Source organism: Dermochelys coriacea, chromosome 8 (genome assembly GCF_009764565.3).
Source record: "Dermochelys coriacea isolate rDerCor1 chromosome 8, rDerCor1.pri.v4, whole genome shotgun sequence".
NCBI classification, from domain to species: Eukaryota; Metazoa; Chordata; order Testudines; family Dermochelyidae; genus Dermochelys; species Dermochelys coriacea.
The window spans coordinates 76,144,324-76,164,519 of record NC_050075.1 but is presented as its reverse complement, the minus strand read 5'-3'; the positions used below and the strand labels follow the sequence as shown (position 1 = coordinate 76,164,519).

Genomic DNA, 20,196 nt, shown 5'->3' with positions numbered 1-20,196 from the left:
CGGGGCACAGTCTTGTTGATTATCCCCAGGCTGCAGGTGACAGGCTACAGACAGTCACTTAACAGGATATTAGCCTTTTCTCATGCACTCTTTCCCAGTGTTCCAGTGAAAAAGTTTTTATTTAAAAAATTGCACTTCACGCTTTGTTTTTTAAAAACAAAAGTGCGTAAGTCAAGCTTATATATTCAAGCTTAACTTTTCCATTTCCTGACTTGCAGGCTTCACAGTTCAACTTTAAAAATATAAACTCCTCCCCCCCGCCAAAAGGGGAAAATGCATTTTACTTATAATAGTTTGAGATCTTAAAACAGTTAGTTCTTCATCAGGGACTATACTTTCACCAGGTGCTTACCCTATACATTTCAATCCATTCTGTCCCAACTATGCAATAAGATACATTCAGGTAGAACCCTTCATGTTTCAGTTACAGGATCTGGCTTAAAAAAAAATCCACTAGACATTTTTAGATTTTAATATTAACAATGAAGGCTTTGTTGGACTAAAGCCCTCTGAAGGCTCATTCTTTGAAAAGTAGAATTATATTCTAGGTACCAAATACATTCTGGAAGGATATTGGATTTTTTTCAATACTACTGGAGAGAGAAGACTTTTCTTTTGGGATGTTGTTTTCATTTGTCATTTTACAATGTGGAACTAGAAATAACTGTTTTTCTACAAAGAATGAATGACTGATTTACTAAAATTATATTTAGAACAGTCCAATATTATTAAAAGATTCTAAGAATTCAAACTCTGAAAGAGCAATCCACTTACAGAAATGTGATTATAAAATAAAATTCTACTAACAAAGATTAAAGTTTATAAATAACTATATGGGAACGTACATTCCCATTAAGCATCTCATTGTAAGGCAGGCCTTACAAAACATTTCAAATGATATATGAAAACAGTACATTAGGAGTCAAGTCATGTTGTTGCTGTAGCAGCAACGATTTCTAGTGGCCATTTTCTTTTCAGTTCTAATATGTGCCAATTCCAACACTACTTGCTGCAATCTCTGTATAAACCCAAAGGTGGCAATTGCTTTAATGCATGGTCTCTTCAGCTATGTATACTCAGATTCCTTCTTCTACACTACCTTCTTAAACCTAATGTACATTCTTAATGTATTTCCTAATCACATATTGCATATCTGTATTTCACATGTAAAAATTATTTGCGTCAATAAATGTCTAAAATTACTACATTTTGTGGACTAGTTTGCATCATACCAGTCAAAACTGCAAGACAATTAGAGCAGAATGATGGTTATTTTAAATCTATGGCCTACAAAAATACAGGAAAAAAAAGCCAATTGAAAATGTGAACTAGATAGAGCTGAAATTTCAAGTCAAAGGCATTGCTACAACATAAACAGAACGGAGTACTACTATAATATAAACTGTGTGTTATCTTTCCACCTGTTTAGGTTCTTATATAACTGCACCACTGTTTCCCAAACATCAGAGTATCAGAAGGATAGCAAAGGCAGGGAAAAGAAAGTTACTAAGGATGTTTAATTAAATGTTTATTGCACTTGTTTTTATTAGGAAAGATTTTTAGCCACCAATTTATATATGTGCATCACAGCAGCACTATAGTAAGAAGTGGTTATAAGATAAAATACATCCACACTAATCCAAAGTAGTGTCCACAGAACTGGGCATAGTAGATTGCAAATGACTGAAATTGAAGCTATTGCAGTTTAGTAATCCAGTATATATGTACACTACTTTAAAGGAGACAACAGACAGAGGCTGGAGAAGAAGAAATAGGAAGGCTTAAGTAACCATTCACTTAAGAGAACATAATGGCATCTTCAGCAAGATAAATGTGTTTTAATTACAAAAATGCATGTAATCTCTGTCTCTCATTTTACCTTTTATAGAAAATTTCTGAATAAGGGCAGGAAATTAAAATCTTCAACTATGGCCATGTCTATATGTACAGAACTGCAGCGATACAGCTGTACTGGTACAGCTCATCTGGTGAAGACACTCTATGCTGACGGGAGAGAGCTCTCCATCAGCATAAAAAAAACCACCTCCACTAACAGTATAAGCTCTGTCGATGTGAGAAACTCACTCAAGCGCTTATGCTGATGTAATGTATGTCGCTCATGGAGGTGGATATTCACACCCCTGAGCAACATTAAGTTTTGCCAACATAGGCTGTAGTGTAGACATAGCCTAAGACTCCATATCTAACTCATGCAGACTTGACTTCTCAATATGGTGATTTAGAAAGATAAAGTCTATTGTCAGTTTCTTACCATCTTATCCTTTAAGGATTTTTAAAGTGCATTAGCTGTACATGTGAAAATGTTGTTTTCCATGTTATTTTAAAATTCTACATATTTTACAAATTGAATAGAAAAATGTGACCTAACAAACTTGAATACAAGATTAATATAATTCACACTGTCAATCAATTTGGATTAACTTTCCTGAATGTCCCCTTCTAGACAAGACTTCAACTTGGTTTCCTTTACAGAAACTACCTCCTGCAAAAACCAGTACAAATTCAGTTTTACTACCTCTACAAAGTAGTTACATAGTTACTTGTTGCTGTAAAGAATGTTTCAGAATTCCAACAGATAATGCATAATTTCAAGAATCAACTATTAGATCATTCTTCACTGAGGAAGTATTATTACAACTTATTTTGCAAAGATCTCTGTATAGGATTCAATCACTATCTAGCAACAGTTTTAAAGATAGCCTGCAAAAAAATTTTTTTTTTTAAATTCGTCTTGTATAAATTCTGCTCCTTTATAACTTATATCTAGTCTTCCCTAGTTTTTACAGGAGGAGACGGTCAGAATATGTTGAGAGCTCTATCATCTTAATAGAAAGAGTGCAAGTGTTAAATGTTTAAACAGACATCTTTTATCCAAAAGATTAGTCACTGAGGTGAAACAGGTGTTGAGTTATTAAACATGTCAAAACCCTTCCTCTCCTCTCAGCTGCTCAACTTTCACCATTGGTTCTTGCAATATTATTTCACAAGTCCCCCAGGTGTCTCAATTTCTAAACCTGAGGTTAATATTGAATAAAAATACATTCATATCTTTTTTATATATCACAAAGTGGTAAAAAAGGTACAAGCCCATTTTTTCCCCTTTTGCAGGTAACTTTTAAAATAAAGATGTTAGCCCCCAGCAAAGGTTAAAAAAAAAAAAAAGGTGAACAGTAAATCAAAAGGATCAGTTGGTCTTATTTCATCAAAGATACGTAAAACACACACCATTCTAGATTTAAGGTCTATATTTTACCCTAGTCTTACCTTCAAAGTTCAACTTGGTTTCTAGTGAAGTTTCAAAGACAAGCTTTCTTTACCACTTTTTCAGTGTGTGCTGTGCATGTCAGTCTTGCTCATCTCAAGGTGCTTTTCTGACTTTTCAATATAATACTGTGTCCTCTGTTTCACTTGCAAATAATTCTACCAGCCAAGCAATCCAACTCAATGAAGACTATGTTATTTACTTGTAAAGCCTCCTCTACTCAGTGAAGTTATACCGGTATATCCCAAGGTACAGTTAAACCATAAGCCTGTTTGGACACTTGTTTCAGTTTAACTTAAACTGAAATAAGCCACTCAAATTAAAATAAAGTCTTGTCTGCACACAGAAGTGATACCACTAAGTATACTGATACAGTTAAACAGTACAATCCCACGCCATTATAGATGCATTTACAGCGGAATAAAAAAGTTTATGTTGTTATAGCTTATTTCCATATGGGAAGGGGAATAAGCTTTTCCAATATAACTTTATATCAATATAACTACATCCACACTAGGGGTTGTTACTGGTATAAAATTAAATCCCTAACCAAAATAATTATACCTGTACAAAATCTGCATTTAAACCAGTACAATATCATCTAAACAAGATTTGTACTAGTTTAACTATATTGGTTTAAAAAACAATTTATGTTAAACCAATGAAACTTTCCCATGTAAAGACTACCTACGTGACTATATTGTCTCATCGTCTAAAAAGAAATGTCAAATAAAGACAAGAACTCAGATTCAAGCTTCTGATCTAGTCATTAACAAGGAATAACAAACAGGATGAAGTATGATAGAACTTAGACATACAAGAGACCATAGAAAGCCACAGAAAAGTGATTGGTCACAAGATCCTGGATCCATTAACTTGCATCAAGATAAACTAAAGACATATTTAAGACCTTCCTACTACTACTTTCCTATATAAGTCATTGCTGTACTCACTATGTGAGACTGCAAATAGATGATCCATGAGATAACTGTTCTATTAAAATGTTGACCTTCTGTAAACATTTGGGAACCCTTACACTAGATCATTTTGTCCATCTCCTTGTAAATACAGGATTGTTTTATATAGTACATTTTCTAGTGTTTTGTCCAGAATAGTTTTAGAAGTGCTGAAAAAAGGAGCTTTTACCACTTCCTTTGGAAATTTATTCTACTGCCTATACATTTCACCATCAGGAAGATTTTCTCATTCTCTGAATTTCCTCCTAATTCATAGTTATATTGCACACTACTATATAATAGTGAAAGTTTCTCACTCCTCCAATGAGCTTCACGGAGGCAGATCCCTCTGCCCATAGTGTCTCTTTGACTTCAGTGGTGCTCCACGTGGTGAAGAGGTCTTTCTGGGGAGAGTTCATTGGAAGATCGCAGACTAATTAATTCTTCTCCCTCTTTACTGTTTACACCTTTCAAGTATTTGTAGGCACTGTTCCCTTCAAATCCCCTTTTGCTTAGTCATCACTTAGACAAGCTATTAATATTTAGCTCTTTTCATTTTTATTCAAATTAATCCCTCCAGCCACATGATAAGAGATGAACAACAAATTAACTCTCTCAACCTTGCCAGTATCATTATGTTTAGTTCTGGATGTCAAATTAACATAATATTCCAGGTATGACTGTGCGAGCTGCCAGCTTACACTGCAAGCTCAGGCTGTCCAGCTTGCTTTCCACTACCCATAGGTCTCTTTCAGAATTACTGCTTCCCAGGTTTCTTCCCACTATCAAGTATTTGTTTCTAATAATTTTTCCTTCCCTGTGTATACAGCTGCATTTTTCCAAGTTACAGATATTTATATATTAGCTAGGTTTTGGTGAGGAAATTGATATCCCTCTTCCAATTTATGCATGATAATATCCCATTATGTGAAATTTACATAGGATGTTTCAAAGAAAAACATGATTGAGATGGGACAGACAAGAGACAAACTTCCACATCTTTCTGGCTAAGGTATATTACCAGAAGGCAATCGCGGGGGGGGGGGGGGGGGCTGGGGGGAAATTAGTGGCTAAGCGAAGAGAAGCTTGTCACCTATTGGATTAAGGGGAGATAGCAACAGACACCAAAATAACTCTGCTAGAAGAATGTTTCAAATCTGCTTTAGCTAAGATTGACGAAAATCCAGAACAGATGGGGAAAATCATATATTTTGCACTTCATTTTAGCTGTTCCCAGAATAACCCAATTAACTTCAGATTGCCAGGTTTTTAACTGGAGGGAAAGTGATTCCAGATGAAGAATTATTTAGGTAGAAAATATTCCAGTGTCTGTTGAGAGTACCTTGTCCTACCAGTATATAGCTTATGTAACCTGTGCCAAATGGACCAGAATCAAGAATCCTTTTGAAACAAACCAAAATGAGCACTCAGATTAAGAGAAAGGGCAACACTCACTTTGTCAGTGAGGCTTTTGACCACCTAAGGTTTAAAAATTGACTAAAAAGGCAAATCAGACGACAGTTCCAAGTAATTTATGCAGAGACATTATCTGAAATCTCCAGCCTGTACCCCTAAAGTGAACCCAATCCTTGCAGGACATACCAGGACCCATAAAACAGGGGAGTTCATGGGAACACTAATGTAGCAAACACACTGACTGGCAGAAAGAAGGGAAAGGGCCCATCTTTTTAGTAAAAAAATCTGAATGGCTTCTCTTTCGGGATAGGAACAGCAGACAGCTCCTTTCCAACAAGAGAGGAAACACCTCTCCTTGTCCAGACAGAATCCAGATGAGGAATGGAGTACAGGGTGGAGAGGGTAGGAGGCAAACTGCCCAATGATGGATCAGAAGGCAAAAGAATAAAAGTTCTGAAGGGCAAAGATGATGAAAACAGCCTCAGAACGGCTGAACATGATGGCTGAAAATGTGTTTAGATCATCTGCTGGCCCTGAAGTTGCCACCTCAGTATTTTCACATGGGAATTTTGTAGCCCTAAGTTTGACTGTTAGTTTGTTAGTGTTATAGCACTACAAGTTAAGATTTTCAAGGGTAAACGTAGCACTCCATATTATAGATTCATAGACACCAAGGTCAGAAGGGACCATTATGATCATCTAGTCTGACCTCCTGCACAACACAGGCCACAGAACCTCACCCACCCATTCCTGCGTAAAACCTCTCACTTATGTCTGAGCTATTGAAGTCCTCAAATCATGGTTTAAAGACTTCAAGGAGCAGAGAATCCTCCAGCAAGTGACCCATGCCCCATGCTACAGAGGAAGGCGAAAAACCTCCAGGGCCTCTTCCAATCTGCCCTGGAGGAAAATTCCTTCCCGACCCCAGATATGGCGATCAGCTAAACTCTGAGCATATGGGCAAGATTCACCAGCCAGATACCCAGGAAAGAATTTTCTGTATTAGTTTCTGGGTAGGGCCCAGAAGTATCATATCTGATACAGAATGCTCAGAGAATGCTTCAGCAAATTAATCCTTCCTGTTTAAACACTTCAGGGATGTAAAGACTCCAAAAAACATTCCAACAGTATCTGGAATGTATTTTAGAGCAGGTTACTTTGTCAATCTGAAACCAGAAATAGGTCTGAATACTTTTACATTTCCCATTTATTTAAGCACAAAACCTTCTGCAGAGCCAATGAAATCCTACAGTTGCTATCTATAAGTCTGGTGAAGGAAGAATACAGAAAAGCTTAAGGAATGTTTAGGGACTTGATAAGTCTGGCTTCTTCACTAAATTCATAAAACCAACTGAAACCAAATCTCCTTGAATAAGTCAAAGAAGTGACATTAAGAGGACAGGCCAGCTTCTTTAAATCTTTTTCTGATTTAAGAATATTATAAACAAAGGTACAGCCAGGGTACTAGTATGCCACCTGAAAATTTCTTGAAGATTGACAATATTTAGAAAAGAAGCCGACATCCAAGTGTCTTTCTCAACTCTATTAGTTAGTATTGCTCCCAGGTGTGCATCCTTAAGTTTAACACCAGGTTTTGTGTCTGTGTCAGAGGATAAAGGACAAGACTCTAGACAGAAAAAGAAGAAAGGTAAGTATCTTTGAATGGGTAGTGCTGTCCCCAGATGACATTCAAGGGAAGCTAAATTTGAGCAAAGAATGTCACTGACAAATGCTTGTGTTTCATAGCACCACTTTGATTTCTCAATACCCTCCCAATTAAGCTGTTCCTTAACATCAAGCATTTTTCTTTACTAGATTCCTTGGATGACACAATCTACTTTAAGAATAAGAATTAAGGCTAATGAAGCTGTATGAATTGAAAAACGAAGATATGAGCATATGTTGTTTCAATTTAATTTGCTGGTTCCTTGAATTTGTTGCAAGAAGCAGCTCTGAAAATCTGACCTGGAACAATACTAAAAAACAAACTGGAAGCAAAGACCCTCACCATAAAGAAAAGTTTGCTCAAATTTTCAAACACAGCCTGGTCTGAGGCAACAAGGAAACATTTTTGAAACGGCTCCTCTCAAAGCTATTTCAATTTTCTCCTAGATTAGCCTAGAACCTTGTTCCATCACCGTCATTTTGAAAAAGCTCAACCTGAGGTGCCCACAACACTGGCAGACTACTTTTAAAATTCTTCCAGGTCTATCTGCACTGGGCTTAAAACCAAATTAACTTACAATGTATAAATAATGTTCCACTTGGTCAACTTTCCATCAGTTTGGCCATCCAATGTTAAAGACCATTTTAGAGCCCAGAACTATTTTTAAAACAAGGTTTTAACAGCTGAACTTACCAACTAAACCAGGTCAAAACCAATTTAGCTGAAACAATGTTTAAACAGTTTATCAATTCTTCAGTTGAGCTATACAGTGTCTTAATACTTCTTCAAACATCAATCCTTCTAATCTCTTGGTCAACTTTGTTGCACTTGTCCAAATTCTCTCTAGTTTCTTTCTAATATGAAGTGCTCAGAAATGAACATATTAGACTATACCTAGAATAATCATTTCAGTTTTATCTATATTCAAGAGTTAAGACAAATTAACTAACAGTGTGAAGTTAATACGCATAAATTAAAGCATATTAGTTCACTGTGGCTTAATCTCAAAGAAGATTCGTTGGTAACTTCAACTCTGCTTCTCCCAGGGCCCTCAAACTTTTAAAACCTCCTGATTCTAGGGCAGAGCTAAGGCTGCACACAAGTGGAATCAGCCTTCTCAATCTCCCCCACATCAGTCAGATCTAAAAAGAATCAACAGTACACCCATTATGGAAGGTTGCAGCCACTTTCCTTCTAGGAGGATCAGGCTGAGATAACAACCCCTTTTGACTGGTAGGTTATTAGTCCATTAGGGGCCAATTAAATTTGATCACTGCCAACAAAGAAAGCAAGCTGCAGGGCCCCTCCTTCTGGCTGCAGAGGGATGAGTAAGGCTCCCTCCAGGCCCATTACTCAAGCTCCAGAGACTGACCATGCAGAATTTGGACTGCAAACCTCTTCTTGATACTATGCCCAGGTGACAGATCTATAACAATAAATAAACCAAAAATTTGGGCTTTAAGCAGGAATTACTGGGTGAAATTTGGTGGCCTACGTTATACAGGAGGCCAGATTATATGATTGTAATGGTCTCTTCTGGCCTTAACAATTTATGAATGTACTTAAGTACCTGTATGGTATTTTTGTAAATATTGTGACACTTCAGTTCTACTAGAGCTCAGATGGTGTCTTCCAAGTTGTTTCCATTATTGATTCTGTCCCTTGTGCAGATCTCTGTGTGCATGTTGAGTCACACTGTTACTGGTGCAATGGAGGAAAGCAGTGATAACCTTCCAGAAAACTATAGCTGAGTGGCTGTGCTAAGAAAGGCAAATTTTTATTTTGTAGGTGAACGCTATTTCTTTAACTGCATTTTCTTCCTAGGATTCACGTTGGCACTTGTCCAGGACACAGTCCAGAAGGTTCTCTCTAGCCCATCAAGTTTCCTCAAGTTGCCTGTGCCATCTCTGTAGCAGTGGAACCCACAGTGAATTCACCAGGCAATCAAAGGAAAACCAACTGGTAAATATTACCTCCTGGAAAGTTTAGATGTAAGGCCTTTATGGAGGAAGGGATGGCTAACTCTGCTTATGGTGGTTGCAATTTGGATGTAAATCATGTTCCTTCTTTTCTCCAGCTGGGATCTGGCTCATAGGAACTACTGCTAAGGCAGCTCCCTGAGAAGTCTGCCAATCCCACCCCATAGTATTCACACTGCTGTAGTGTCCAATACATCCTAGGCTTTGTACAGACATATAGGAAGACAATCCTGTCTCAAAGCATTTACTATCTAATAAATTTAAAAAAACCAACAGACAGACGAAAGTTGTGGAAAGGATACTACAGTCAAAACTGTCAGGATGATGATTGGCACTGTCTTATTTGATTATACACAGAAAAACATGGAACGATCACTAACTATTTTGCTGCTTTGACACAGTTAGTTCTTAAGTTTGATTTAATTTTTAAATACACAAAATATCCCCAACTACTGTTATGTCCATTCCTATGGAATATGGTCTAGATGAAGCTCTGTAAAGTGGGTGCATAACTCGCTGAAAGACCGTGCTGAGTAGTTTTCAATAGTTCAGTCAAACTAGAAGGACATATCAAGTGGGGTTTCTTAAGGGGTCTGTCTTAGGTCTGGTACCAATTCAATATTTTCATTAATGATTTGGATGATGGAATGGAGAATATGATTATAAAATTTTCAGAGGACACCTAGCTGGGAGGGGTTGCAAGCACTCTGGAGTTAATGGGATTAAAATTCAGGATCATCTTGATAATTTGGAGAATTGCTCTGAAATTATAGTAATTGAGACAAGTAGTAAACTAGCTGGGAAGCAGCACTGCAGAAAAGGATCCAGGTTATAGTGCATCACAATTTGAACAAGTCAACACTGAGATGCTGTGACAAAAAAGGTGAATGTATTAACAGGAGTATCAGATGTAAGACATGGGAAATAACTGTTCTGTTCTGTTCAGCATTGGTGATGCCTCAGCTGCAGTACTGACCTATTTTTGGGCACCACACTTTAGGAAGGATGTGAACAACTTGGAGATCCAGAGGAAAGCAACAAAAATGGTAAGAGGTTTAGAAAATATGGCATATGAGAAAAGGTTGAAAGAACTGGGCATTTTTAGAGAACACTCAAGAGAAGACATAAGTCTTTCAAATAGATAAACAGTTGTTATAAACTGTTCTCTAGGTCCACCAAGGGTAGGACAAGAAGTAATTGGCTTAGTTTGCAGCAAGAAGATTCAAATTAGTTATCATAAAGTTTTTACTAACTATAAGGATAGTTAAGCACTACATCAGGTTACCTAGGGAGGTTGTGGAACAGGTTAGTTGTAAGAACAGGTTAGATGAACACCTTTCAGGGATGGTCTAAGTATACTTCCTAAGTATACTCCCCTACACTGAGGCAGGATTGACTAGAGATGACTTCATCAGGTCCCCCTCAGGCCCTATATTTCTATGATTCTCCAACTCCAATCCACCTGTTCTTTAAAACTAACCTGGGCTAATTCACCAATGCCTTCTTTCTTTCTTCTACGTCAGGAAAGTGGTGAGAGTACAATATCAATCTCTTGCCAACTGCTCTTTCTATGCCATCTATCTGGTGACTTGTTTTTCATTTCACAGAAAACAGTTTTCAAAGCAAAGCTTAGAATTTGTCAGCTTCAGTGCAATGTTCTTATAAAGTGTACTAAATCTGTCTTATTGGGTTCCGCAATTTTTCAGAGCTCTAATCAAGTACAGAAAAGATCAGGAGGACAAAGTACACAAATGTGGGATAGAACTGGGAAGAAATAAACTGCAATAACCATTGCTGCCATCCACAGATTGAATGCACCCCGGTGCACTGCATAAGCACAGAGGGGGAGATGATATTTCTTTTGTTGTTGTTGTGCTTTTGCACTCAGACCAGTACTGGCAATGTTTATACAATACCTGAAGCATTTTTGTGTGAGGACACAAACCTGATCTACATTAGGAAAATTTTCTAAAAATTCCCACTATGCTCAGAACTGGTCTTAGTAACATTAGGACAAAGTTTCATTGATATGGTGGTATAAAGAGGTCCAGCCGTAGGAACTGTGTCTATACAAGGGTTCCACTCATGCCAGTGGTAACACCGGACATTCAATTTTTGGTAAAATTTCCTACAAGTATACAAAGCATAAAAGCAGTGAATTAGTCTAAGTGAGGAACTGTCCTGAAAAGTTTGAATAAGGTTAACTACATGCAACTGGTGAGAAGGAAGCTTTTGCTAGTGAACATGAGTCAAGTCATCTCTCTTGCAGCTTTAAGATTTTGCTTTAAGAAGTTTCTAACCCTTAAGGTTTGCAAAGAAACTTTCAAATATGAAATGAACGTACACCAATTTATTTTTGAGTCTGCAGAGAGCTCCAAATCTGCTGTCCATTGTGGCATTCTAAAATGCCACAAAGTACAATTAACAATACTGGTCAGTTACCATTCCCTTCCAACAGCTACAGAAGACAGAACTTAAATTTTAAGAGACACCCTCTATTCAGAAGCTAACACAAAAGATGGAGCCCCGAAAAGGGTCAGCCCAGCATTCCTGGAACCTCAAGTTGTGGGGTAGGAGCGCAGTCTGCTTTGGACAGTTCCTAGGTAGAAATCCCAGCATCCTCCCTTACCAGGAGCTGGATAACACAAAGTAGCTCAACTTTTCACTGGATAACATAAGGATCATCTCTTCAGTTTACCACAAATAATTATTTTAATGTTATACAGATTGGCTTTGTTAATGAATACCTAATTTTTCTTCCATTTTTAACATATAAAAGTTTAATAATCCACATGTACAGCAGAGAACATTACTTAAGAAACACCTACAGAACCAATGAAAGCTACAGAATTTACACTCATTTTACCCTTTGTGTTCAGTGAGCCATAGATCTGTAAAGTGAGGTATTGCCATGTAGAACTGCCAATTACTGATCCACAAAATGGGTGCCCCTACAGAAAAGCTGGGATAATCCTGACTGTCATCAGTGACTGTACGACAGCTGAAAAGCAGCAATTCTAACTTGTCCTCCCACAAGGCTTTCTGATTAATATCCTATTTGCTTGATTTCTTTTGCATTTGGAAGTCCCGTAACATTATCCAATAGTGGCTTCATATGAATGAACTAAATAGTGGTAGTTGAAAAGATTTATAAAAATAAGTGTCCCTCAAAATTATTTGACAGCACATATTAGTTTATAAAGTCAATTTAGATCATTTTACTTCCCTTATTAAAACTGAGTAAGGATGCAAATTTGAATGGCAAGACTACATTTAAAGAATTGCAGTTCCACTTTTAGAAAATTTAAACTTTTACGAAGTCATAGACATGTTGCTAGTTAGTTTAGGCACCTTGGAAGTAGTCATCCATACACTGACGCTATATTAGAAGTTCTAGCATCATAGGACTGGAAGGGATCTAGTCTAGTCACCTGCACTCATGGCAGGACTAAGTATTATCAGACCATACCTGACAGGTGTTTGCCTAACCTGCTCTTAAAAATTTCCAATGATGGAGATTCCAGAACATCCACAAGCAATTCAGTGCTTAACCACCCTGACAGTTAGGAAGTTTTTCCTAATGTCCAACCTAAACCTCCCTTGCTGCATTTTAAGCCCATTACTTCTTGTCCTCTCCTCAGAGGTTATAAAGAAAATTTTTCTCCCTCCTCCTTGTGACAACCTTTTATATACTTGAAAACTGTTATGGCCCTTCTTAGTCTTCTCTTTTCCAGACTAAACAAACCCAATTTTTTCAATCTTCCTTCATAGGTCATATTTTCTAAACCTTTAATCATTTTTGTTGCTCTTCTTTGGACTTTCTCCAATTTGTCCACATCTTTCCTGAAATGTGGCGCCCAGAACTGGACACAATACTCCAGTTGAGGCCTAATCAGAGTAGAGCGGAAGAATTAATTCTCGTGTCTTGCTTATAAAACTCCTGTTAATACATCCCAGAATGATATTTTCTTTTTTTGCAATAGTGTTACACTGTTAACTCACATTTAGCTTGTGGTCCACTATGACCCCCAGATCCCTTTCCACAGTACTCCTTCCGAGGGAGTCATTTCCCATTTTGTATGTGTGCAACTGCTTGTTCCTTCCTAAGCAGATACTTTGCATTTGTCCTTATTGAATTTCATCCTATTTACTGCAGACCATTTCTCCAGTTTGCCCAGATCATTTTGAATTATAATCCTGTCCTCCAAAGCATTGACAACCCCTCCCAGCTTGGTATCATCCACAAACTTAAGTGTACTCTCTATGCCATTATCTAAATCACTGATGAAGATATTGAACAGAACTGGACCCAGAACTGATCCCTGCGGGACCTCACTCATTATTCCCTTCCAGCATGACTGTGAACCACTAATAACTACTCTCTGGAAACACGTTTCAGAGTAGCAGCCATGTTAGTCTGTATCTGCAAAAAGAAAAGAAGTACTTGTGGCATCTTAGAGACTAACAAATTTATTTGAACATAAGCTTTCGTGAGCTACAGCTCACTTCATCGGATGCATGCAGTAGAAAATACAGTGGGGAGATTTATATACACACAGAAGATGAAACAATGGGTGTTACCATTACGGTGTGTATGGTAACACCCGTTGTTTCATGGTCTCTGTGTATATAAATCTCCCCACTGTATTTTCCACTGCATGCATCCGATGAAGTGAGCTGTAGCTCACGAAAGCTTATGCTCAAATTTGTTAGTCTCTAAGATGCCACAAGTACTCCTTTTCTTTCTCTGGGAACAGTTTTCCAACCAATCTGAACTTCATACTGATTTAAACCTAATATTAACATTGCCTTGACGAATTTCAAGAAATGCTGAAAGACTAAACATCGTATCATCATTTATTTGGTCAATTACATACAAGTAACTGCTAAAACTGCTCAAAATCAAAAAGTATAAATAATCCTTAGAGCTACCATTTACAGATGGAGCTGGTGAATTTAGTCATTTCTAAAGTACTAACTCCCATTCCATAAATATTAGCATCATGCTTATGTTTGTTTAAAAGGGAGTTTTAAATATTATCAAGTTCACTAAGAAACATTAAATAAGCTAATTAACATTGGGTGTAGAAGAAAACAAAAATGCATACTCACTGTTAAGCCAGTTTCTTCCCCCTAGAGCCTAAGTGGCAATAATAAACTGTGCTTATTGATCACAACAGCTGCTGTATATTGTTAACCAGTCAAAGTGCACACAACTACTCATTTGTCTTACACTTCAAATAATACAAATCAAGGGATCAGAATATAATCAATAATCAAAATATTCAAAGAACGACTATTTAAATTTGAGTATTGTCCAATTCTGAGCAAAACACTACTAATACCAAGATCTAGGATGACGGCTACAAACTGAACAACAAGTAACATTACTCTTCCTAAAGAATACACACTCCTGTCAACAATCTGGAAATCTTATATTAAAGTCTATCCAAAGTCATTGATCAATGCCTTTTCTTGGCATGCAGCAGGAGCGGATTTACCATGAAACAAACCGTGCAGAGGCACATGGCCCCCAACGACAGGAGGGCCCCCAAAATGCAGGACAAATATCTGTCAACCTGCTCCCGAGTCACGGCTGGTGGCACAGCAGGGCTCAGGCAGGCTGCCTGCCTGCATGCTGTGGCTGGTGGCCCCACAGCCCTCCCAGAAGCGGCCAGCTGCTGGCACATCTCTGCATGCCCCTAGCAGGGAGGCGACTCCGCACAGTGCCCTCACCCCCAGCAGCACACAGAGAACCGCTGCCCCCTTTCCCACAAGGGGCACACAGAGACATGCCAGCAGCAGGGCTAAGGCGGCTCCCTGCCTCCCTCCCTCCGCACTGCTTTGCTCCCGGAAGCGGCTGGCATATCCCTGTAGCCCCTTGGAGGTGTAGGTCTCTGTGTGCTGACCCTGCCCTGTGTGCTTAATCTGCAGCTCCCTTTGTCCACGAACTGCGGCCAATGGGAACTGTGGGGGTGGTACCTGTGGGCAGCATGGCGCAGAGATCCTGTTGCTTCCCCCACCTCAGAGCCGCTGCCAGAGGGGTGTGTGTGCCAGTCGCTTTGGGAGCCAGGCCACCAGAGGTAAGCGCTGCACCCCTCCTGCACCCAAACCCCCAGCCCAGAGCCTGTCCCCCACACCCAAACTTCCTCCCAGAATTGCACCCCTCCCCCCACACTCCAGAGTGTGCCCTGTCCCAGCCCAGAGCCCCCACCCAGAACCCAAACTTCCTCCCAGAGGATGTCCCCTGCAGCCCTTCCTGCACCCCAACCCTGTCCCAATCAAGGTACTTCACTTTATTTTCATTTACTTCCATTACTTATAATATAGGAGGAGGATGAAGAAAAAAAGAATCAAAAACAGGGCAGGGGAGATGAGGATGTTCTTTTTCTTGGCTAGGTCACAAGGGGGGGCTCTGAAAATGAAGCTGTGCATAGGGCTCCACTAATTCTAAGTCCACCAGTGGCAGGCAGCTGTCATCTCAGAAACTAATCAAATCTTGCACAGAAAGTATTACCATAGCTATAGTCTAATTCATGGAATTTTAAAGAGGCGAAGAAAACTATATTAACTATGTCAGTGTCCTTGCATAGCAAAGACAGGAGGCATATTTCTATGGCCTATGAATAATACAAGTAGTACACACACACATGGAACAGAAAACATTCAGAAGTTTTGAATTTTAAGTGGAACAGCCTGTTCAAGCAAAGAAGTGCATGAAAAAGGAAGCTCTCTCCCCCCAGCCCGCCTTTTTTTTTTTTTTTTTTTTTAAATAGGGAAAAGGCATTCCTCCAAGGATACTTCATGTGATTTGACATCCTTTCAAGTTCATTTTTGGGACTAGCTAGCTTAGTAGCATCCATCTGAGAAACAGTTTATATGCAAAACATATTTCTGTACAATTTTAATTATCCACCCAAAGTTTTGCATACTTGGCCAATAACCTGAAGAACTTTTCTATAACTAGGACATGCCTATAAGAGAAAATTGTACGGGCTTAATGAAAAATGTGATTTAAAACCAATTTATAGTTAACGTAGGTGGAAAATGATGGGAACACTTATTTTGGTATAAAACTAGCTTATTATGATTTTAAATTGATAAATCTATTTATGCTAAATCAAAATAAGCAGCTCTTAAACTGAAGTAAATATCCACACTGAGGTTTGCGTCAGTTTAAATCAGTTTTTTAAAAAAAAAATCAATTTAAGCTAAACCAGTCAAAACTTCCTTAGACAAAGCCTAAACATTTTCAAAGTTTCATGCCTTTGAAAAAGAACAAATAGTACTGTATTTCTACCGCAGACTACAAAGCAAACTGCCTTATATTCAATTTCATTTAGCTCTTTAAAGTTAGTTAATACTGGATACGCTACCTTGAGATACCAGGCAGCAAAAATCTTAGAAAGATGCCCTCTCCTAAGAGCACTACTCATTGTGCTTATTGTTGAAGACCAGGAATTCTTTTCTTCTTTAAAAACTAACAATGGGGAGGGGGAAAGGTTTGAGTTCCAAAGAGTCCACATACTCTTGTTGTGCTATAATCAATAGCAACTGCCATCTGGCTACTGAATCAGAGGTCCAAGTATTTTCATTGAGTCCTACTAATTGTGAAAATGATTTCTTCATGAAACTGCAATGGGAATTATGTAACCACCCCATACTCCCCCCCCCCTCCCATTTTAAACTTAGGCTTACTTATAGACTTGCAAAAGCTGTTTATCAGTGCTCAAAATTAAAAACCTACGGGTCAATAACTGTATAATTAATACTGTCCATCACTTTAGTATTTTTTCAAAGTGTGTGTTTTCTAGAGGTGATTTTGAGGAACTTGAAGCAAAAATGCATGTGCATTAGTACATTCAGTTTATACATACAGCTATATACACAAATCTTCTTGATGATAAAATGCAGTCATCCCTTAAATTCAAGAAATATCCATAAATAAATTCAGAATGCAGTTATTTCAAAATGGAAAATATTACTACCATTGTTCAATATCCTGTTTATTCAACTGCTGATGCTAGCACTCTGACACATGTTCCAGTCAACTGTTACATTGCTAGAGAAGACATGTAGGATGCTCAAAGTCATCATCATCTTCTCTTCTGACTACCCAGGTCAGCTAAATAGAAACAGCAGAGACAGGTTTCAAGATAACACTGCAAGAAAACATTGCTAACTCAAAAACTGTACCAATACTTTGTATTGTTTTGTACATAGCATCTAGCACTACAGAATCTAAAGATTTATAGATCTTGCATATTCTGGAGAGAATTCGGAGAGGAGGAGGAGAGGGGAAGGTGTTGCACTGAAATCAGAGGAAAAGCACTGAAACGCAGAGTTTTTATATTAAAATGTATGAAAGGAGTACACAGACACAGTATTCTGGCTTTCCTTTAGTTATTGCCATTACAAGAAAAATTTTTTTGTGAAATTAGTGACCAATTTTTTTTTCCATCCCTTCTCTCATACATGTTTATTTGAGAAACAGTGTCACTTTTTGACGCAAGACAAACATCCAGTTTTAAAAGCTTTACTGGGATGGCTGTGGAAATAATACATAAATTAATATTCTGAAGCTGATTGCAAATTCTGGTTATAATTCATGAATATTTCTACACCACATCACTTGGCTATCTTATTGACAGGTTTGCAACAACAGCTCTGATTATAAATCAATGTAATAGGATTGTCACACTGCACTGCTCCTCCATGCACTCTGCTTAAACTCTTCTCCAGTAAGGGAATTGCTGCATGCTCTCTGCATCTAAGTGATCCGTTAGCAGCTTTCCAAGATTTATTTTCTCTGTCTAATCACTCCACTCCTGCAGTCTTCAAAATCAGCTGCATCATGTAATCCTGGTAGTGAAGAATTTTATGCAGAAGGGTTAAATTAAATTGTGGAAGTCTGGAAGCATCTTACTCATCTTAGTGTAGTAAGATTCTTCTGTTTAAAATTATTTCACCTCTTGAACAAAACAACTAATTTAGAACCTACTTTTAATGGAAAAATTATTATGAAGAATTCCTGATATAAAGCTACATACAGTTATAATCCCATCATGGAGTTTGATAAACACGACTATTCAAGTGTTGCTCTTGTAGCTTAGGTCCTCATTAAGCTACCCAAGATAAAATGGTTGCCTTGGTTGGGTGCATATGGTTTCTAATATGCTTCTAACTACTAAATTCCATGATGCAGCCTTCATAATTAAATTAACTGCTAGAAAATCAGAGCATTACTTTTCAATATTTCTAGTGAGATTTTGCTGAAAGTGTTATTTTTGTGCCATGCCAATGGGAACCTATTTGGGCACGTTTTTATTAATGGCATGTCTTGTCAGCTTACAGTCCAGAGCCACAACGCATGCCTTTTCAAAAGACGTAAAATACATATAAGGCATTCAAAAAAAGAAAACTTATTTTGGGATTTTGAACAAGTGGCACAATGGCAAAGGGGTTTCAACTTTAAACAGAATCTGAGCCCACAGATATAATTTTAAACACCTGAACTACTAACTTGTGGTAAGTCAGCGGCATATTGTGAAGCATGTGCCCAGAAGACAGTGACGACGCCACCATATTCATAGCACAGGCTTCTCAGACTCCACAATGGGCCACAGACTTGCCAGCTTCGGTAACAATGACATACGTTTTGCTGACCTCCCAGCTTCATGCGAACGGGACAAATGTCGGAACAGACTAACACCACACCCAAGTGGGGACGCCATTCTCTGTCACCATGACCATGCACCCAGCTGGGCACCGTGTGTGGCAAGCCCCACTCCACTACTCCGCCGAGAGGTGGGCACCATACCCGGCAGAACCCACCCCACGGATTTCCACACCCAGGGACCTCGGGCCTGCCAGACATCCCGAGAGTGACCCCGGCTGCCCTGCAGCTTCTGCATCCTCCTATCCCAGTCTCCGTGTGGGCGCCCCAGCGGGCAGCAGCAGCAGCAGCAGGCCGGCGGGGGCCCGGGCACCGCTGTATGGGGGCTTTACCTCTCCTCCCCGCGCCCCAGCCTCCTCTCGGCTCTGCCGGCCGGCAATCCCGCGCCCCTGAGGCGACGCCGGGCTCCCCCAGCTCCTCAGCGCCTGGCAATGGCGGCGGCCCCACTCCCCCTCCCAGCTCCTCGCTCACTGGCTGCGCTGCTTCATGTGACCGAACAAAACCCTCCTCAGCGCAGCCCTTTGTGTCCGGCCCGGCCGGGGCAGCGGGGAAGCCACCCGCTTGCCCGCGCGGGGCTCCGGGGGAGCCCGCTCAGCCCGGCCGCAGCGCCGCCTCCCCCGCTTCGCCTCTCCACCTACCCTGCGAGGGCAGCCGGGGCCGAGTCCCTTTGCCGCACCAGCTCGGCGACGGCGGCGGCCATGTTCCCTGATGCGGCAGGATGGAGGGGACGCCCCCGAGCCGCTAGGGCAGTCGGTTGGCCCCCCAGTCGGGTCGTCCCCCCCCCCTCCTCCCCGCACGCGCGGTCCACCCTTTCCCCGCGCGCCCCCTCCTGCAGAGAACCACCCTCCCCTCCCCCCACTGTCAGCGCCGGGGAAAAATATCCATATCGAGAAACTCACGGGCTCGCCAGGGTGTGCGTCACACCGCGGTTACGTCCCACGCTCAGCGTCATGACGTCATCGCGTAACCCACACCGCCCTCTCCCGTCTTGTGGTGAAGAAACACGCATGCGCGTAACTTTCCCGCTTCAGCACATCGTAGAGTCCCAGAGGCATCGGGCGAAGGGCGCCCCTGTTTGGCTGAGGTGTCAGTGGGACGCACAATTCCACACTCCCCCAGGCTTGCAGTCGGGGCGGGGGTTACCAATTTTGGCTGGACAAATTCCTGGAGGTTTCATCACATGACATGATCTTTAATTAATCCTGGAGGGTTGGCAACCC

At 39.9% G+C, this 20,196-nt stretch overlaps 1 protein-coding gene across 5 annotated transcripts in view; it reads right to left on the bottom strand.

Moving 5' to 3' along the window:
- ZNF644 (zinc finger protein 644) overlaps positions 1 to 19,943 on the bottom strand; it is a 73,010-nt gene extending 53,067 nt beyond the window's left edge. The window contains exon 1 of one of the 5 annotated variants that reach the window (XM_043520059.1): positions 19,876 to 19,943. In XM_043520059.1, the coding sequence (XP_043375994.1) occupies positions 19,876 to 19,928 (53 nt within the window). In that variant the 5' untranslated portion in view covers positions 19,929 to 19,943. Of the gene's footprint in view, positions 1 to 19,308; positions 19,541 to 19,614; positions 19,751 to 19,875 lie in introns of those variants that run through there. The other 4 variants (XM_043520061.1, XM_038412478.2, XM_043520054.1 and 1 more) reach the window with 4 other exon arrangements.
- Between the last annotated feature and the right edge of the window lie 253 nt (positions 19,944 to 20,196).